The sequence below is a fragment of the Calidris pugnax genome, unplaced genomic scaffold (assembly GCF_001431845.1).
Source record: "Calidris pugnax isolate Ruff unplaced genomic scaffold, ASM143184v1 scaffold593, whole genome shotgun sequence".
In the NCBI taxonomy this organism is placed as follows: domain Eukaryota; kingdom Metazoa; phylum Chordata; class Aves; order Charadriiformes; family Scolopacidae; genus Calidris; species Calidris pugnax.
The window spans coordinates 391,720-412,593 of NW_015092181.1; the positions used below are offsets into that span (position 1 = coordinate 391,720).

Here is a 20,874-nt window from a genome sequence, read left to right on the forward strand (position 1 = left end):
GACCTGCCCACACTTTCTTATACAGGCACATCCCCCCAGGGATGGGGCTGATACGGAATGCAGCACATTGCAAGTCAACTGAAGGTGGTTCAAACTAACCCGTTATATGCTGCAAAGTTGCAGTTACTGCTGTGGAAAAATACAGTATCACAAATTATCAGTTTGTTTTCCCTGAAAATGTCCTCTTTTAAACTGCATTCTTGTCACATTAGGACTTCTCAGTTCTGTTAGCAACTTCAGGACAGAGTGGAGGTGATTTTATTTGTTGAACCAAATCAAATGTTTATAAGAGTTAAAAAAAAAACAACTGTCACCAATTTTTTTTTTTAACTGCTAAAATCAAGTCAGTTTGTGTAGAAGGAACAGATGCTGTGCTGCAGCTCTGTGATAAATACTGTTTGCAGTCTGTGCACTAAGTGGAATTTAATGGGGTTTTTTTCTGGGGCAGATTGCCTGTGCTTACTTAAATAAACAATCTTTGCTTTCTATTTGTGATGCAGCTGTACTTCTGACAGTGAGACGGGGGAAGATGTCAGGTATGGTATATGATTATTGATCTTCCTACTAAATCGACTGCAATAGAAGGAACCAAAGGTTTCTAATACCTATGCTTAAGATTTTCCAAGTCAGAATTCTGAAAATCAAGAAAACTTTCACTTTCTTAATTAGTTTAGGATACAGTTTTTGAAACCACCTTTGTGACTTATGAAAATAAGAGCTGGATTCCTTTTATTAAAACATTGCTATTTGATAATTTTGAAAATCATATTGTAAATTTCTTGTATGTCTTTGACAATCCTTTCTTAAAATCTGAACCAGATTAGTCCCTAATGCTACACTTTAATAAATAGTATTAAGTATTGCTTTAAAAGTTTCATATATTAAAGCAAATTCTCCCCATTGCCCTTCTCTTCATTCTTTACATCCTGTCATAAGTTAATTTTCTCACCTAGCATTCTTCAGGTGCACATAAACTGAGAAGTGTGGGGAGTAGCAGATTAGTCCATCTGTTGGTAAGGGATCCTTGCACGGAAATTATTTTTATGTGATTAATATAGCTCAGCTTGGATTTTGGCAATAGCTACCAACTCAACTGAGAGCAAACCTTTCTGCCATGGTTGTCATTTTAGTGTAGCACACAAACCTCCAGAATGGTAAACCTCTTAAAAATGACAATCCTATCCCTACTGGAGTCAGTGAGAACTTTGTTACTGAGATTAGCTGAGGAAAAATGCCATATGATGTCCCTTTTCTTGACTTTTGCTAAACTGTGTGTCTTCTACTGACCGGAGTATTTTCTTGGTTCTGTGACACACCAACTGACTTTTCTTCAGATTTACCAGCCTCTTTTCTCCTATTTACCTTATATCTCAAACTTGTTATCTGGTTGTCAGACTGAGTGCTGCAAACTTCTCCTCCCATCCATGTGCAGTACAAGAGGGAGTTTCATGTGTCTAGCGATTAAGCCTCATGGTAAAGGATACTTCGAAATCTCATAGTTCTTACTGTATAAGAGAGACTGCCATTTCTGGGCCAAGTTAAAGTGAAACCATTTGAACGCATTAAGGTACAGGAGAAATATGATCAGAACTAGACATTCACATGTTTGTTATGGGGATGAACAGCAAACAGAAAGATAACATGCGCAGCAGTATGGCAAGCATATTAGAAAGTAAGAAAGAACATTAGACTGTATGAAACGATGATGTTATCAGAGGTTCTAGGAATCCCACTTGTGTTGGGTAAGTGCTGTGGTGCTATGTTTCATGGCTTTGTTGCACTAGCATCTTGTAGGATATTTTTGGTGTTCTTGGAGAGTATTTTGAGCCAAAGTCTCATGAGGTCTTGAGCATTTGCTCATAGATGTTGACTACATTCTGCAAGGTTGTTTAGCACTTCTGAAAACTGAAGCTTTATACCTTTTTTAGGTCAATATCATGTAGTTCAGAATTTTAGCATACTTAAGAGAGGTTTTTTTCTGTTATGCAGTTATTAAATTGTATTTTTAATTATAGAATAGTGATAATACTGCAAGGTATTATTTATATTGTCTAAAATAATTTATTTTTAAACAAAACAAAATTCTTGTGTTTGTTTTCTGCAGCCCAGAGAGAGAATCTCCTGTTGACACAGAATTCAGGTACAACACTTTAATGGGAATCTCCAGAGGTCCCTTCCAGCCTTAGTCATTCTGTGACCCTGTGAACATTCTTCAGAAATGTCTGCACTTAATGAGTTGTTCCTCCTTAGAAGGCAAATGAGTTGTCTCTGTGTGCAGCTGCTGCAAGATTTAGAAGTAAAAACAAATGATCCTTGCAATTTAATAATGGTAAAAAAGTATGCTCCTGGATACTCAGGACTGGTAATATCAGAATGTTCTATTATCTACCATCAGGCTGCAAGTAATGGAAGCATTTTTTTTTTCCATGCAGTGGTAGTATAGGACAGGACAGTATGCATTTCTGTCATATCTGGAGAAAATTTTAAATTAAATTGTTGACTGATATTTGAAATTAATGAACTGTACAAAATAATAAAGATAAAACTGTAGTCAGCAATTCAAAACACACAGGAAAGACTTTGTAATGTATTATTTTCTCTATCATTATAATCATAATTCCATTGTGTTTTAAGTGCATCTATTTTCTTTTAAAAATCACCAACTTTCCAGACTTGGTAAATTGATTAAGGCACTGAGATTCATATATGAATGTCCCTTAACTAGTATATTTGCAGTGATCTCAAATGCGTACTGAACCTACTGGAATTAACAAAATGAATTTTGAAGATAGAGTTAGACTAATAATTTTAAATAAGCAACCTTGACAATGTTGCTCCTGATTTTTAATTAATGATTTTAAATTAATGAAAATTATAATTAATGTTCATTAATTATATTAGCCAAAGCATGGGGGGCTCGGGGAAGGTTTTCCCTATTTATTCTAAGCTTGCATTTTGCTGTCTGCCTCTTTGTCATAACTGAGAGGCTATGTTCACTCTATTTTGTATTATCAGAGAAAAAAAAATATACTCCATTAATGAAAATACATGTTTATGCAGCCAGGGGTAGGAGGCAATTGCTTCCACCTGCAGAATAAATTCCTCATAAGTCTTCGTCTGCTAAGCCATTTGTTTGCTTTCGGTCTTTTAAGTGTGAAACCTTAGGTAGGCTCAAGGCAGGCTTTAAGAGAAAGTGTTACACACTGTATTTCAGAAGATTTTGTTCTCTGGATTTGTGGCCATGTATTTCTCACAGTTTCAGTAAAAGTTGTGTTTGATTGCCTCTTTAAGAAGCACTGTAGACATGCAATAGATTTCTCATATGATAAAGCATTTGCAAGGTTTTTGCTTATGTCAAAATAGGATGACATATCAGGACAGATCATAGCGTCAATTTGCAATTATGACTAATTTAGAGGGGTTTACTAAATTATAAATCCATAATGAATTTTGGCAAGCTCATTGCTTGTTCCAAAATTCTTTGCAGTAATTAATTCTCATTGATGACCTAAAAGCAGAATGTAAGCAAAACATGAATGATGTTCCCAGGCATTGTGTTGGTTCTTTGTATGGAGTGCATCTTATTGGCAGTGCCTGTATCTTCACTGAACAAAACACCATCGTTTACAAAAGTTGTAAAAACTTTTTCCTCAAAACTTTGCTACTATTTAAAAAAAAAAAAAAAAAAAGTAGCTTTTCAATTACATTGAGAATTAAGAGCAGCACAGTTTCAAGCAATGAAAAGGAGGGGAAGGGAGTACCTGTTTAACTTGGAACACTCAGAGCAATCTTTTCTCAATCATTGGCTTGAGAATTTCATACTAATTGAAAAAATACTTTCCCTCTTAAGGGAAACTGAATGCTCTTTGAATTAGATTTTGGGACTGTGGGCTGCACTGCTTAGAGGATTTTCTGGGTTTTTTTCTTCTTATTTTTTTTTATGTGTTTCTGTTCCATTTTCCAATAAAGAGAAATCAAAAGGCATAATTAAATTCTAATGAGCCATCAGACATTTGAACTTGGAAGGATGTTAGCAGGATAGCGCAACTGTATTCTTTTGGGTCATCAAAGAAAATTGGATCCTATAATGACTTCTAAGCAAGCTTGGTGAAAGCCTGAAAAAAATAAGCAGGGCAAGTGACCTTAATTCCTGATAAGAAAAGATAAAGCGCCTGGTGTATTTTGGCGGCTCATGGTTTGAATTGCATTCAGGTCCAACTAGAAAGAGGCTGCTGTAACGGCTGTCTAGGCTACAAAAGACAAAGGCTACGCTTGAGTGAGAGAACCTATCTTTTTATTGGATTAACTGATAGCTGGAGAGAAAACAGATATGCTTTTGGGTGTATGATCCCTCTTTTTGGCCCTTTTACGGAAGAAATGGTGATATGCCAATGGCTTTTCCAACAGTATCAGTTGCTCTAATAAAATTGTTGCCTTTCTACCTTTTACTGAAGTCCTTAGCGCACAATGGCCACAAGAGCACTGCTTACCAGCAGGCAGATACTTTTAAATAGTAATAATAATAATAATCCCTATGAAATAAAATATGCATGGTGAGATGCTGTTGACCATACTGTTCTGATGGGACAATTCCACAGGGGGGCAATTTCTCAAAATTTTTTGTCTATGTTCTTTTTTTTTGTCTTAAAAGACATAGAAAGATTTCACCCATGGATACATGTTTACTTTATGACTCAAATTCTCTTCTTAGAACAGGGAAAATAAATGTGATGAGGATAGAGAGAATTGCCTTTATGCATGTGTGGGGTTGTGTTGGTTTTTTTTAAACACCTTAAAATATTTTTAGAACATCCCTCCTGGAATGTGTTGCCTAACTAGCAATCTGCTATACTTTTTTTTTTTAATTAGTCTATATGAACAGAGCTAGGATTCAGTCTTTACTAATTTTCTTCTTGCCATCCGCACTGCTCAAGAGGTAGCTTTGCTGAGCTAGCCTCTCTAAATCCCACCTCACTGCTGAAAAAGAGGGAACAAACTAAAATTCATTTAAGTGAATTTGTAAATCTGTTGGAAATTTAACATCTTACATACTTCCTTGATGGGAGAGCTATTGATTAGTCCTAAAGAAAAGAAATGAAAGACAGCATTTTTGAAGACTTATTTCCAGTTTTATCCTCTAGAAGAAAATGGTTTCCAAAAACACCTACTGCACTGATATGCTGGGAACTCTGGGGTTTTGCTTTTTTTTCCAGGAAAAGAGGATCAGTAGCATATGCATCACAGAAGCCTTGGTTGCTCAATGCCACAGTGGAAGAGAATATTACATTTGAAAGCCCTTTTAACAAACAGAGGTAAAAGGTTTCAGCACTGTTATGTGCTTTACTCCCCTTTTAGCTAAATAATGGAGCTGCACAGTCCTTAGTTCATGCATGGGTCCCCATCTCCCTCGAGTAACAAACCTACTGCACCTGCCTGAACGTGACAAAAGACTTTGAATTCTGCACAGTCCCCCATTTACCATGTTTTTCCTGAAGGACACAAGGGACAGAGTTCAGTCTTTCTTGAACTTAAGTGTAGAAGTGTTTCCATTTCCAAGGACTGTGTTTGCTTAGCATGCTGTATTCTCTTCTTACACCTAATTGACTAGTTTAACTGACTTAGAAGGACATTAGCCATTTGGGAGTGTGAATGTTGTTTATTACAGTTTCAGTGTTTTGTACATTGTGAAGAATTAATGGGCTGCATTTTTGTTCAGTATAAATACCCAAACAACCTAGAATACTTAAAAGTTAATTCCTGGTATTCCATCTGCCCTGCCCTTAAGAGAAGTGGTTGTCTATATATTCGTATCCTACATGCTTTTTTTCTGTCATCTTTGGATATTGAAATGAGATACAAAGACTCTCAGCATAAAAATAGTTAAATGCTGAACAATAACAATACTCCATGGAAGAAGTTGTACTTGTTTTGCCTGTTTTTAACTACTAAATATTTTTATCTGGGAAGCAGACTTAAGATGCTTTTTCTTAGCTGAAATATTATTTACTTGCCTGTATCTGAAAGGGATCCCATTAGAACAATTAGTGGCTAACAAATATGTTTTCCATCGTGATTTTTCCGGCTGGTTAGTTTTTATTCCTCTGCAGGTAGGAAATGTGCTTCTTTAGCACTATCTGTGTGGATTTTGCGTTACCTTTTTTGTTTCCGCAGGTACAAAGCAGTAATTGATGCGTGTTCTCTCCAGCCTGATATTGACATTCTCCCTCACGGAGACCAAACTCAGATTGGAGAGAGGGTCAGTAAGCAGCTACAGGCTTCTATTTTTGTTTTAAATATATAGAGGGGTTTTTATTATTTTGCTATGTTCTTAAAATCTTACTGGTTATTTGGCAACAAATGTAATCTTTTAGTTAAGTGTGCATTTGGGTCATTAGTCTGAAAGCTCGTTGCTCAGTGAACATGGAAACACTGTCATTTATGTGAGATGCAATGATGTAAATGTGCTGCTATCAGAATGTTTGACTAATTCTGCAGCCACGCTCTCAGATATCCTGACTTCACAGTGCATTTTTTGGTTTCTTTAGGAGTAACATAAAAGCAAATAATTCATAAATTTGTAGAGCTCCTTCGTTAAAAAAAGGGCAGATGTTTAATCAACAGCAAACTACGCATTATCACATCAGGGAAGATTAGGGAGTGACAAGGAAGGAAACAGAAGTCACAAATCTGTAAACAACTTACTCTGGCACTGTCACAAGCAAACAAACAAAAAACCCCAATGAAAACCACAACAAACCACCCCTGACAAGGATACATTTAAGGATACATTTCCATTTCCACACTGGCTACCATTTTAATTTTACATGGATTGGTTCCTAATCCAATTTATTGTGTAGCTAAACAAATGTTTTTTGAGAGGAGGAGGGAAGTGGAGGGGAGGGAGAGGAGGTAGCATCTTTTGGCAGCAGCACTCGCTTATGAGAGTTTAAGGTGTTTGTGAAACTGCAGGTGGATCACAGGAAGGATAAGTAACTGAGAGCAGGGTGGTAGCAGGGACCTAAGGGCTGAAAACAAGTACAATAGCAACCAGGTAGTGTTCACCTTGGCATGGTCTGACCTTCCAGCTAGCAATTACTGATTACGGTAGATAATGGAGCTGATACTATATGACAACACACGGTTATATAAAAAAAAAAAACAGGACACAGCTAGATTAATTAAGGCTAATTTTTGAGTAAGAAGTCTAGGTTAGACTGCCTGCAGAATATCTATGCCACCTATAGCATTATGTCACCGCAAACTATTAAACATTTCCCATGCCTCTGGTATGTATGAAGTACAGCTCCAGACAGAGTGCTCTGGCTTTTCCAACAGTCTGTGCAGTGTGTCCCAGCTGAATTGTAGGCCCTCACTTTTGAAAAATTTCACTGGGTTTCTCTGGCCAGAAAGTCTTCTGTGGATAATCTGATCAAAATATGAATATTCGTTTGATGTTTGTGTAACTTTCTGATTGTTTTTCTCCTGCTTATCTCCAGGGTATTAATTTGTCTGGAGGGCAGCGCCAACGTATCAGTGTGGCGAGAGCACTTTACCAGCAGACAAATGTTGTCTTCCTGGTGAGTAGGTGCCATTATGTTTATGCTGGAAACGAAAGCAGGATATGCAAGCGTTTAGAGTATTCCATGGGTAACACACAGAGAACATTGTGCTTCACTGAGCTAAGCCAAATGTGCAGTCTATTTTATATCCTTTGTTAGCCAGCCTGCAGGTAAGAGGCATTTTGCAAATGCTGCAGACAGACAGGTGGATATTAGGATATAAATTGAAATGCTGATGCTTCCCCTCTCAGTCTATTGAAATTCCTCTTTGACCCTTGTGTTTAGCTGTTGTACTAAGACATTTAATAGTCTGAACTGTATTCATGAAAATCCTAAATTGTCTTAGGCCTAAAATTAATGTTGTCCTGTGTCTGGGATGTTTCCTTTCTGCAACAAACCGAGCTGTCTTCCCATCCTGAACTGCTTGTTGCATATCCTGTCCCAACTTCAACAGAAGTGCTATGGAAAATGGAGTGAGAGCAGGCTCTAAAAAAACAGTAGGTGGGAAAACGGATGCATCCCAGACACTTGCTAGTAGAGAGCTTGATGGCTTTCCAATTCGGGACTTCCTTCTTAGAGCTCAGTTTTCAATGAGCTTTGAATCCAGCTGTTATGACAGTCAGACATGAGTCATATGTGATTAGAAAAGCCGTGCACATCAGAGGTCATCTATAAAAGTCTGTGAAGTTACTTAGACCTTTGCCTGTAATTAGGCGGATCAGTATGTGCTTGCTTCACATACAGGACATTTCCAGGCAGTGACCAGAATGCAGAAGGGTAGAGAGCAGTTGGGCCAGGTGCTGCAAATCAGCACATCCAGTATTGGGCTGTAATTTGGTTTTGTCACTTTTGTCCTTCTGTGCAAGATGCTAAATAATCTCCTAATAGTAGCAGGTTCTCTTATGGTTTGATAATGTAAAAGTGCCTACAAATAAACTTTTTTTCTTATTAATTTTCAAAAATAATCGGGAATCCTATATGTTCGTATTTGCAAACAGTTCTTTTAAGCCTGATATTGTAAACAAATGCTTATGAAACTCTCTCACAAGTGTGCACCTCATTCAATTAAATTTCATATTCCCTAAACTTCTTGTGATCATTGCAGATGGGGAAAAAAGGTCACGTGATAATTGTGTATTTTTTTCTTAATTACATTCATTCATTCAGCATGTTTTATTTTGTTGGGGTTTTTTTTGGACTAGACCTGTAGCATGAACTGATTTTTTTCATGTCTTGTAATCAATGCATCGTTATAACCGTGAGTGCCCCCTTCATAAAGAGCCTCCCCTGGCTCCCGGTGCAGCGGCCACAGCGCGGTGCCACCTTCTGCGGGTGGGCATCCACCCCTTGCAGAACGGCAGCGTTGCACACGGGGTGGCCGTGCTCAGAAGGAGCATGAAAGCAACAATACTAAAGTATCTAAGGTGGTCACAATATAAATGGTTGCAAAATTGAGGAGAATAGAAGCTCAAAGGGAATTTCTAAAGCACTCATCTTTGTTGATACCTCTCCCTAACTGGTGGTAATGAGGTCACTCGGAAAGCAGAATTAATTCAAATTCAACACTGCTTTACCAGCAAACATCTGGACAAATGAAAACAAAATTTTATTTTTAAGAAATCCCGATTTTAGTTTAATATAATAGTATGAGATAATATTACTAAGTAAGTCATACAGCCAGAATCAGTAGTGCAAGCAGAAATAATAGATTTGTGATTTCATGCAAATAGGATTAAGTAAGCAAGTCTCCCAAAAGATAGTGCAGATTATCTTATGCTTAAATTAATTGCATGTAATTAATTGATTCAATAAGATAATCTAGGCTGTAAATCAAACATCTGAGCAGAGTCATCAAAAGGATCAATATTTCTCATTTTGTGATTCTTTGTTTTGATTTATGGATAACATAAAATTAAAAATTAGAAGGCAATTATGTTCAAGAGAAATAAAAATGTGCTCTATGTCACTGTCCCTGGAGCGGTTTGTGTAATACATGCCAAAGAGGTATATTGCTGGATTGCCTTGAGCCTGACAGAAACAAGGTACTGCAGTTACGGGGGCAATGAAACGCATCTGTTAAGAGAGGAGCAGTTCCCAGAAAGCCTCAGGAAATCCTAGCGTTTACACAGCTGACATTACTGTATGTCTGAGTAGTCATTGCAAAAAAGACAATTCAAGGTTTGTTGTTACGTAAACTAAGTCAACTGTTCCTCAGAATTTTGATCTTCTGATGGCCTCTTTTGATCGTCCATTGGTTTTAAAATCTGTCAGTTTCCTTGAATTCCATAAATGCTGGCTCCAAAAGCTGACTTCTTTTCTTCATGACAGGATGATCCATTTTCTGCACTGGATATCCACCTAAGTGACCATCTCATGCAAGAAGGGATCCTGAAAATGCTGCGGGAAGACAAGCGGACTGTTGTGCTCGTAACTCACAAGCTGCAGTACCTGCCCCACGCTGACTGGGTAGGAAAGCTCTTCCCATTTTTTCTGAGGAGGCAAGAATGTGGCATCAATATGTCTTGCTACAAACAAGGATTTTGCTTCATCTTTCCACCAAGTGGTACTTTAGTGAGAAGAGACATAATAAAGACCTCTTTAAAATTAGCCAGTGAGTTTGGGGTTCCATAATTTTGGGATTCTCGTCTCAAAGCATCCTAAATAAGTTGGGTTTTCATAGAGCTGATACTTAATACTCTAATGAAAGCAGGCTGCATTTAAAATATATTGAGTATCCAAAACCATTAGTTATATTGGAAAATTAGTTATATTGGAAAATTTTTGATCTCAAAACAGTGAAATGTTTGAGTTAGATACTTGCCTATGCCTGGGATGTTACTAGGAATTTGTCTGTGCTGTCACGGTAAAAGGTGTTTTTATGGATGTTGATGTGCTTGGAAATAGAAGATAAAGAACAGTATTTCCTCGCAGGTAGTACTAGTACATAATGTTCTGAGAACATCTGTACCCTTTGTTTGTTGGCAAAATTTTAAGAAATGTGTAGTATTCAACTGTTTTGTTAGGTTTCTCTGTTATATCTTGTAGTTTACAGGAAAAAAAATCAAGGTATGCTTTCTATAAGAGTTTGCAATTGCAAATGTCAAAGATGAAGCAGGTCAAGTAAGATAATGAGGTTTCCTTTTTTGGATTTTAAAATTTTTGTTATTTAGTTATTTGGTTCACACTAGCCTTGTACTTTGTTCTCATACATTTATCCACTACAACATCACAGGTCTTCTTGCCCGCGAGGATTGATGACTGCAGTTATACCTCCTAGCAGGACTTCTGTCTTGTTTGCAGCTTGCACAGACTGTAGCAGCAGTTACTCTGTCTCAATAAATAATCATATTTCAGCTGCTTTCTGTTCTTCATATTGTCTTGCTGTGAAGTTGCACGTAGACATTAATCTTGTTCTGATCTTGTTTTTGGTGGGCAACATTTATCCTTTATGGTGTCTGTTGTGACCTTGTCCCTCAGTTGAACATCTTTAAGAATTGCTACTGTTCTCAACACAGTTCTGGTTTTCTGGTCAGCATCTCTCAGGATACAGGAATTTTCTGCCTTCTTCCCCTCCCTACGAGGTTCATCTTAGCTTCTTCTTTTTCAGTTGTTATATATTGGCATTTTGTTTAATATGCACAGTATGATTTTTTTCATTTTCTTATGAATGTCAGACCCATTTCTAAGTGTTTGTGTTTTATGAGATACTCTATGAAAATTATTTTCTTTTTATTATCTTATTATTGGGTTTCGGTAATCTTTTATGAAATAGAGTGTTACAAACAGCCTGTAAGACAAGAAGGGTTTGTATTAATGAAGTTTATAATTTAAAAATCTTTATTAAAAAATAGTCCTTTTTTTTTTCCGAAGCACAGGTCTCATTAAGCCTTTGCAAGTCTTATGCAGTGGAGTGCAGCAGGAATACTTATTTTATTTTATTAAAGCATTTTAAATAAAAATATAATTTGAAGTATATCTGATGGCCCTCCTTAAGTCTTCATAGCAAAACCCTCAGCCCAATTACAGGTTTCCTGAATTAATTTACCACAAAAGGATCCTTTTTTGCTTCATTTTTTTCGTTTCCACTGGTGCTAATTCTTAGCAATAAGTGGAATAGATTATTTTCCCACCTGCTCACCCCCCACTCATGGAAATTTCTGAGTTTCTAGGGAGACAGAAAAATAAATGCTGCATTAACTATTTTCTAATGATGTCACATGTGTTTACAATCCACATGCCTCATTTTCTAATTCTCCTTGTCAGATCTAAAGTGAAGGTAGTTACACTGTGTATATAGTGTACTTACACGGATATAAACCTGGAAACTACACCTTTCAGACTTTGTCTTCCATATTTTATTTTTTTTCCAAACCTTGTCCACTATTTATGCTTTTAAAAGCTTTAGGGATTCAAATTCCCCAGCTTTTCCTTATCAGGAAATGATATCAAACAGACGGTGGAGCCAGCATGCTTGTATCTAATTGCCTGAATGAGGGCAGACCATGCTGCGCACAGTGTGTTGCTAAAAGCCTTTTCCTTTTAGGAGGTAAGAGAACTCTAAAATATCTCTTATCTCGCTAATGACTTGTATTTAGGAAGAGTAATGCACTCTTGTGTCCGCTGACAGGGACCCCAGTCGTCTTCCTTATGTAAAAGCAGCCTTCCTTTCTGAAAGCAGAAAGCCTACAGGAAGTTTCTGTTTTAGCAGCACCTTGAGCAGAGGGGAAAGAGTTGAGAGATAACTTCATTCTTATCTCACTAATGACTTGTATTTAGGAAGAGTAATGCACTCTTGTGTCCGCTGACAGGGACCCCAGTCGTCTTCCTTATGTAAAAGCAGCCTTCCTTTCTGAAAGCAGAAGGCCTACAGGAAGTTTCTGTTTTAGCAGCACCTTGAGCAGAGGGGAAAGAGTTGAGAGATAACTTCATTATCTTTTAAAAAGACAGATTTGTTCACAGAAACATTGTTCATTTAAGAAAAGAGAAAATTCTGTCCTGGCACAGCAACATAGCTTTAAAATAAATAGAGATACCTGGCTATTTATCTCACTGCTTGCGTTTCTAACTTTTTAGATAATTGCAATGAAAGATGGTAACATCCAGAGAGAAGGAACACTCAAGGACATTCAGAAATCAGAGACCGAGCTCTTTGAACACTGGAAGACATTAATGAATCGACAAGACCAAGAGCTGGAGAAGGTTTTTGATGGGCAGGGCAATCGACATTTGCAAAAAAAATTGACAGGTTTTTTTTTTTGAGGTTGAAAGCATTAGCAAGGATTGACGTGCTGTGTGTGATTTCTAACTTAGCACAAATGTAGTGTTACTATTACCATTGTTATTGATCTATTAAGAGAAGTTCCTTCATCTGGACATCTCATACTTCCTTGGTACCATTGCCTCTGACCCATTCTTGTTAGTAAAGTTCTATCAAAATATTCTTGTCTAAGGAATGTTAAAGTGGGCCATTCTGGGGGAAAAGCACATTGGAAATGTGCAATACTAACAACTGATTCTATAAATATCTTGACTTTGCTCATTGCATTGGGTAGAAGTTTTTCAGATGTGCATATATCAAGCTCTCTAAATCATTGACGTGTTTTGTCTTTAATACTACAACACAGGAAGCATGAGATATTAATCTTAGTTCTCTTTAATTCAGGGGTATCTGTCCAGGTGAAGATTCCAGGAGGGTTGGGACTGACAACCTGAAATTAATGTCAGATATCTGATTTATGTCCTTTGGTTTTAGACAGAGGCAGCAGATCAATCACTTATGACTGCCTGCTGTAAGATTCTCACTTTTCTCTGATGTTCTGATAGGAAACAAGTTTTGTCACAGCAAGTCATTTTTTTATTAATTCTCTGGTTGAAAACACACAAACTGTCCCTTTTTTAGGAGACTATTATTGAAAGCAATACTGTTTTGGAAAGAACGAATCTCCGGAGGACTATGTATTCCCGTGAAGCTCTGCTGAAAGATGATGAAGAGGATGAAGGTAAAAGGGCACCCTTTGCGCCCAGTACCACTACATTACGTGTTTAACAGTTAAATCATTTTAGAATGAATTAGCATAACTAAGACTGGCAAGTGAATAATAATTTTTCATGTTGGTCATGATTTTTAAAAGTGCTGTTTCCATTGATTCTACCTCTGGACTACAATGATATCAAGCATCCAGAAGTCATAGCTTCCTCCAAACTTTTGAGGGTATTTTTTCTTATACTTGATCATGATTTGATAACGAAGGAGGAATAATATTGAATAATGTATGCTGGCTGAGCTTCAGACCTGTCAGTAGCTAAGCGCACTTGTTTAAGGTTTCACCCAGGAAAAAAATGCAATTAATTTTTATCAAGCCAGTACTTTTAAATCGAAAAAACATGACTGAAGACATTGATTACCTAGTGCTAAGGTTTTTTGCATCTTTTTTAGCATGCATTACTAATAACATTAGCAGGTAAAAACTGCTAATGCTAAAATTAGCAGGTAAAGCCCCTCTTTACTCCTTATATGATGACCTGTTCTGTAGCTGCCACTTGCAGTCCCTGTGAGAGGTGTGTACGAGTCAGTCAGTGTGGCTGTACTTTTGCAGAAGAAGTAACAGAAAGCGATGATGAAGACAACCTGTCTTCAGTGCTGCATCAGAGAGCAAAGATGCCCTGGAGAGCCTGTGGCAAGTACCTCAGCGCAGCAGGAATCCTCCTCCTGCCACTGCTGGTTCTGTCCCAGCTGCTGAAGCACACGGTGATGGTGGCCATCGACTACTGCCTGGCGCGCTGGACCTCGGATGCCATTTCTGGGAAGCCAGAGCCAGACCTGAGAAACTGCTCTCACTGTGAGGTATGCAACGTTCTCCTTCCTCTTGTGACTTTATCAGTGACAACCTCCCACTGTCAGCCTCTGCTCCAGGATTTGGATGTGATGTGCTGTACTTCTAGTAATAAAGCCACTCTAGAGTATTCTGAAGCTTAATGCGTTTTCAGGTACACAGTGCAATAAAAATAACAGTTATGTCTTGTGGATTGTTTTCCTTTTGCTAGATTTACTGTCTTTTCATCATCTAGCTGATATGCCTAAACCTTGGTCTCCAAAGTAATTTTGATATCATAGTTCTTTTTTCTTTTTCCTGTACTGTTGCTTTCTCACTGCAAGTAGGGCTTTTAGGTTTTGTAGCATATGGAAAACACAGACTTTTAATTTTTTTATGGTGAGTATACTTTTTTGGTTGATTTTTATGGCGATTCCACATGGAATTGACCACAGTGTTACTTAGCAGGGTACTCCGTATGTATGTGGCAGTAGTGGAGGGATTTTGTTAGAACTGGGATTATTTATCAGAATGTAGTGCCTACAAATAATCCACATTAATGTTTGGGAGGTGCATGTATAATTTCACTGGAGTCACACTTTGATCTCTAAAAGATGCATTGTTGATGCTGGGTTTTAATATTAAATTAGTATTTCAAAATAAAAACTATTATATTCTGTACCTATTAAAAAATAGGTACAGAACAACAAAGCCATGATAAATGCTTTGAAAATTTGGAATGTTTTTTCCTTCAGATGAAATTACCAAATATATAATTTCACGATGTTTTGTAGTATTCTGTTATCTTAAGTTTCTGATTACTCTTATTTTCATGCAAACACTCCTCTCTAGAAAGTATAATAAATTGTGGTTTAAAGTGGTCAAAAATCATTGGCAGTTTAATTTAGGGAGGAAAAGTCTTCCTTCAGTCTTGCGTTTGTGTTTTTGCAGTAAATTTTAAATATAACTTACAGTGAATAATTTTGTTATTCTTTCTTTGTTTCTTAGGATTTCAACCATTCTCCATATTCAAAAGTTTTCAGCATTCTCTGCTGTCTTGGGATTGTATTATGTCTTGTCACATCAATAGCAGTGGAGTGGACTGGCTTGAAAGTCACCAAAAAGCTACACTCTGCTTTACTAAATAAAATTATATTGGCTCCAATGAGGTATTCCTCTGATTGTAATACAAATTATATTGCAGTCATTTTGTGTTTCTTACTTCACGGCAGTCTTCTAAGTACAGTTTTTATTAAGAAATGACTGCAAATCACATTTTTGTAATGTGTCATTGAAAATCACTGGGTATCAGACTACTGAGCAATTTTTGAAAATGGTACCCAGGCTGCTCGGGTTCCTGGACACTAATCACATGCCTCTCCTGCCTGACTGCAACTTTAGAGAATTACTTCCTTGCACGTTTAATTTCTCTTTGCTGTTTTTAATTGGGGAGAAAATGCAATTATTCATCAATGTGTTGTGCAGTTCATTCATAGCATGCATCATAATCTTAATCATTGGAAATATTTACTGTCAGGCAGTGATTATTCAAGCCTATGAAAGATAATGAGCTTAGATAAGTGTCATCACAAGAATCATTAGAGTAGACTGGGATGCACAGATACCGGTAAAGGACTTTGTTGTCCTGCGTAAGCTTTCTTTCTAGTGCATGAAAGGACAGTTGTAGCTTGATTCAAACTTGCAGCTGTTGCTGAACATTAGGAAAAATACCTTATTTTTAAGCTAATTTATTTGACCCAGAAATCATGGAGAACTGATGTACATGGAAAACCTCAGATATTTTTTTAAAACTTTTTTTCAGGATAGAATTAGACTTCAGGCTCAATATGAGTTATGGAGCAGTTAACAATTACAGAGCAATAATGAAGTTTGCATTTTGCATATGCAAATGTAAAGGAAAGTCTTTCAATATATTATTCTAATGGTTGTTCTTAGTTATGTTTAGTATTTAGCATGCTTAGTTAACGTTTCTATTCCCAGAAAAATACAAGACCCGCAATTTAACTTTGCCTTCATTTTTCATTAGTTGAAGAGTCCTCAAATTGCAAATGTGAAAGGAATTTTTTTTGTTTAATCATGTGATTTGCATAACTTAGGCAGTAGAGGGAGCTGAGGACATGCTTACTGTTGGTTTCAAGACTGCCATTTTATTGGAAAGCCATGGCTACAGGGAAAAATGAGAAACTTTACTGTGGTTAACAATTTATTTGCTTGTGTCTATGATTTAGTACCTAGATCAAACAAGACCCAAAAAATTAGAACTATTCTAGGATCAGTATTGTAATCTTTCCCATTCCTTGTCTCATTTTAGGTTTTTTGAAACAACACCTCTAGGAAGTATATTGAACAGATTTTCAGCAGACTGCAATACCATTGACCAGGTACTACGTAAACATATTCAGGCTCCCAAGTTATTCTATCTTTCCCAGTCTGAAAGACTGGATTTTCATTTATTGTAGACTCATTTAGATGAATTTTACTGATGATCTATAATTTTGACTACCGTATCAATTTGCATCATGCTTTCCTAGGTTCAGAATGAATTCCTCATCATAAATGCACATTGAAAAAACATTTCTTTGATTGAGATGCCCTATACAGGAAAGGGAAGCAAAATGAGATCATTCCCTACGTTAAGGGAATCTCCTTTTTTTAGAAGTGGATAAACACATTCACTTGACTCATATGAGCAAATGAAATGAGAAAAAGGCAAATGCTGTTGCCCAAAATGGAAATGACTGAAATTCAGATTATCAGTATTTACCCCAGAATGCACTGTCAATTCATAGGATCAATGCAATCACTGAAATTATCTATTGCATCCCATCTGTAGTCCTCAAACACAAGTATTGTGGTCTGCAATGCAGACATGTGAAGCAGCCTCACAGATATCCCTTCAGACTTTCCCAAAACCCATCAGTCAATTCAAAAGCAGACCTCTATGCTTAGTGCTTCAAATCCTCACAATTTCTTCCTTCTGTAAGTGGGAGAAAGGTAAATAAAATAATGTGCTTTCAAACTTGATATGTTTTGGAAGATTCTGTGTGCTTATTCTTCTTTATCTATACAGCACATTCCAGCTACCCTGGAGTGCTTGAGCCGTTCCACTTTGCTGTGTGTCTCTGCTCTGGCCGTCATCTCGTACGTCACACCGATGTTTCTCATTGCCCTGGTTCCCCTCGCAATCATGTGTTACTTCATCCAGAAGTACTTCCGAGTCGCATCACGGTAAGAGCATAAACCAGGATCGTTCTAGCAATAGAAACATCTGCAATGCATGATTGCGTTGCATAATTGCAGTGCTGGTTTAAATTGGGTCCTGTGAAAGCCATAGCCTTGTCTGAAAGTGAGCCAAACACACTATAGTGAAAATGTGTGATTTTACAAGTGCCTTTCTCTGCAGCTCTTCAAACAGAGCTTTTTGGAGGCATGAGTGGGGTCTTTGTCCATGATCAAAGTTTTTTAGAGTTCACAGGACACAAAAATCCCCAACTGGATTCTGTCCTCCCCAAGGGCCACCTGCTGGGTATGTCCAAGAAAATGTAGTGACAGAACAGACTGATGTCTGCCTATCCAGATGGAAGTGGAAATCTGTAAAGCCTGGGAGAGGCTGGAGAATGCAGTATAACCACAGTGGTACTGCTACCCAACATACATGAGCCTCCATCCTCTCCTATTCTGGGTGTCTTTCAGTTTTTAACAAGTTGAAAAATTTTAGCCTTATCTGTGATTTTTCTTCTTCTATGGTCATACAGCTTCCTCCCCCAGTGGTGCTTAAGAAGCATTTACAGCAGTGCTGTGTTTGTCCCTTCGTGCATGCATGGATTGAGAGGGAGTCTGCAACCAATTTATGTCTGCTGGAAGGAACTGAGACCAAATAACATTTCATCCCACATGTGCTTTCACTGATTTGATGACTAAACATGAAATGGAGAAGCACAACCTAATGAAGAGTGAGGGCTCTCAGTTAGTCTACTGAGTGTATGAGTTACACTGTTAGCTCAGTGAGATGTTGTGCTGTCATCTGGGGATAGAAAGGGGAGAGAGAGGAAGTTGCAGTTTGCCTTCTGCTTAACTCAAGCTCTTATTTGCAGTATCCCATAAAATGTATATTCAGCACAGAGCCAGAATGGTGTTTAAATGAATAAACGTTTGAGTATAAGAAATAGGAATATGGGAGAAATGAGGAAAGGCAATGAAGGGAAAAGACCCATTCAGAACTCCAGCACCATTTGTATTCAAATATTAAAAGAAAAATGCTCCTAGGGTCTTCATTCCCTGCTCAGAGACATGCAGCATTCCCTTTCACTCCCAGGACCTGTTTCAAGAGAATAACTGCACGACAAAACTGGCTTTTTACAAAATTCTTCTCCTAACCCTCTCCAGGGACCTGCAGCAGCTGGATGACAGCACTCAGCTACCATTACTGTCCCATTTTTCAGAGACTGTTGAAGGTCTCACCACCATTCGCGCCTTCAGGTATAGTTTTTTAAGAAACATGCATTACCTTGCTTTTGAGTATCTATCTCTGATTCTGTTCTGCAACTATGCAATTATAAGTAATTGTTATTTGGATCACCTGGAAAATCCAGATCTCCCAAAACACTGGTAAGGGGCAACTCCAAAACATTTAAGAACTTAAAGTGTTTTGCATGTGAAGGAGTTACTGTAGAAAAACGAGCTAATGTGTGTCAGCTGCCCTGCGGTACCTCTCCATACACTTGCATGCAGCCTGAAAAAATACTTGTGGGCAAATGTGATTTAAGAAGCTAAATTAGCTTGCAATTACCACAGCATGCAGTGTGGCAGACTATGCGCTTGGACAGTTTCCATGGAACAACTAATATGCACTAACTTGTTATGCCAGAGTAATTTGTGGCTGAGTTGATGTCCTGGTAAGATAAACTGTGCATGCTCATGATTTCAGAGGATACAATAGCACCCCAAGTTATTTTTTCAGGTTGCTGGCTGAAAATGCAGTTGTTTATACTGATTTTGCTGGAGACAGTCTTTCATCACCTGTTTTGATTCATTTTTCTGACCTCCTAAGCTCACAGGAGAACAGCCCAGGAATACCTGATAACCTGATGCCTGCATTGTGTATTTGTGTTACAAAAATGGCAGTCACACTGGTGCTAGTAGAGGTGAAACTACTGGGGAGCTTACCAGCTGTTTTCCCTACATTAGTGCTATTCTTGTCTTCCCAGTGGACTCAAATGCAGTCAACTGTCTTCCACACCTATCTCTAGATGTCTACACATTTAGTCAGTTAATTATTACTGTTCCCATCCTATCTTTGGAATGGTAGTGCTTATTTCTCCTAACCTATAATGTTAATTTTATAATAGAAGTAATGCACAAAGTTAGCTTTTCTTAAACTCTTCTTAATAGGGTATAAATAGCTCAATGAAAGAGCAACTAATTTAAGAGTTCGTTTCATTTTGACTGAAAGTAGCTTCCCAAAGAGTGGTAGAACAGCATGGTATTTTCCATTATTAATTACTGGATATTTCATTTGTTTAGTGCCAACAGTGTTCTCTAGTGTATAGCTATGTCTATGCTCAGTTTTAAGGAAATTCAATTTCCCTTTTAACTGCTTTTCTCATTTATCCATGTATTATACTTCATCAAGAGGATCTTTAGAGTATTATGGCTGTATATTTTCAGGTATTGATACAGTAAATAATAATTAATGCCATCTGGCTAATATTTTCCCCTCGTTTGGAGCATTCCCTCTTGATTCTTCCTGGCCCCTTGAAATGAATTCCTCTGTCAAAGAGTTGTATTTGGTGCCTCCTTTTTCTTAAATCCTAAATCCTGTAGTTACTGATGTGTGTCTGACCCAACAGCCATGTGCATTCACTAAGTTCTGTGTTCCATCTGCCTGCCAGCCTTCAGCATCAGCTGGTAACCTAGTTATTTTTAGGACCGTGTAGCTTTTCAACTGCCTAACATATTAGCAGGAGTGGAGTTTAGACTTGCTAGCTGGAGCATCCCTAAAAATAACACTAATTCTGGAATCCAGTTATTAAATTAGGAGGTGCCAGTTGTTTCTGGAGTGTTCTTACCCTTGGCAACTCTCCTGCCTTTACTCAGAATGCATAAGGAAAGAAATGTACAAAAAATCCAGGGAGGGGATCAGAAAGCTACGGCTGGAGCTATAAATACACCTTCAGCAGATGCTCTGGCCTGATTTAGTTTGCTATCTGGCACTTCAGATAGTGCTGGTGCTAAATAATAAAAAAAAGTGTAAATTTGAAGGCTTCTGCAAAGACTGGTCTTTATTCTGGAAGGCCTGGTAATCTGGGGACACTTTCTGAAGAGCAATTCTGATGTTTGTGCACCAACAGTGGTAACTTTGCATCCCCATTCCAAGTTTATATGCATGACTGACTCATGATGCATACCTCACATTTTCCAAGGCATATCTGCACCCCATAATCCTCACAGTATAGAGATATGAAGGTTAACTGTGATTGAAT

The 20,874-nt window shown here is 37.6% G+C and overlaps 1 protein-coding gene across 1 annotated transcript in view; it reads left to right on the forward strand.

Moving 5' to 3' along the window:
* ABCC8 (ATP binding cassette subfamily C member 8) overlaps nucleotides 1-20,874 on the forward strand; it is an 88,652-nt gene that overhangs the window by 55,131 nt on the left and 12,647 nt on the right. Inside the window, exons 15-27 of the mRNA XM_014962246.1 lie at nucleotides 501-536; nucleotides 2,105-2,140; nucleotides 5,214-5,312; nucleotides 6,172-6,256; nucleotides 7,497-7,577; nucleotides 9,888-10,025; nucleotides 12,633-12,758; nucleotides 13,459-13,558; nucleotides 14,156-14,403; nucleotides 15,380-15,540; nucleotides 16,704-16,773; nucleotides 17,463-17,620; nucleotides 18,779-18,871. Coding sequence (XP_014817732.1) covers nucleotides 501-536; nucleotides 2,105-2,140; nucleotides 5,214-5,312; nucleotides 6,172-6,256; nucleotides 7,497-7,577; nucleotides 9,888-10,025; nucleotides 12,633-12,758; nucleotides 13,459-13,558; nucleotides 14,156-14,403; nucleotides 15,380-15,540; nucleotides 16,704-16,773; nucleotides 17,463-17,620; nucleotides 18,779-18,871 — 1,431 coding nt within the window. The remainder of the gene's footprint in view (nucleotides 1-500; nucleotides 537-2,104; nucleotides 2,141-5,213; nucleotides 5,313-6,171; nucleotides 6,257-7,496; nucleotides 7,578-9,887; nucleotides 10,026-12,632; nucleotides 12,759-13,458; nucleotides 13,559-14,155; nucleotides 14,404-15,379; nucleotides 15,541-16,703; nucleotides 16,774-17,462; nucleotides 17,621-18,778; nucleotides 18,872-20,874) is intronic.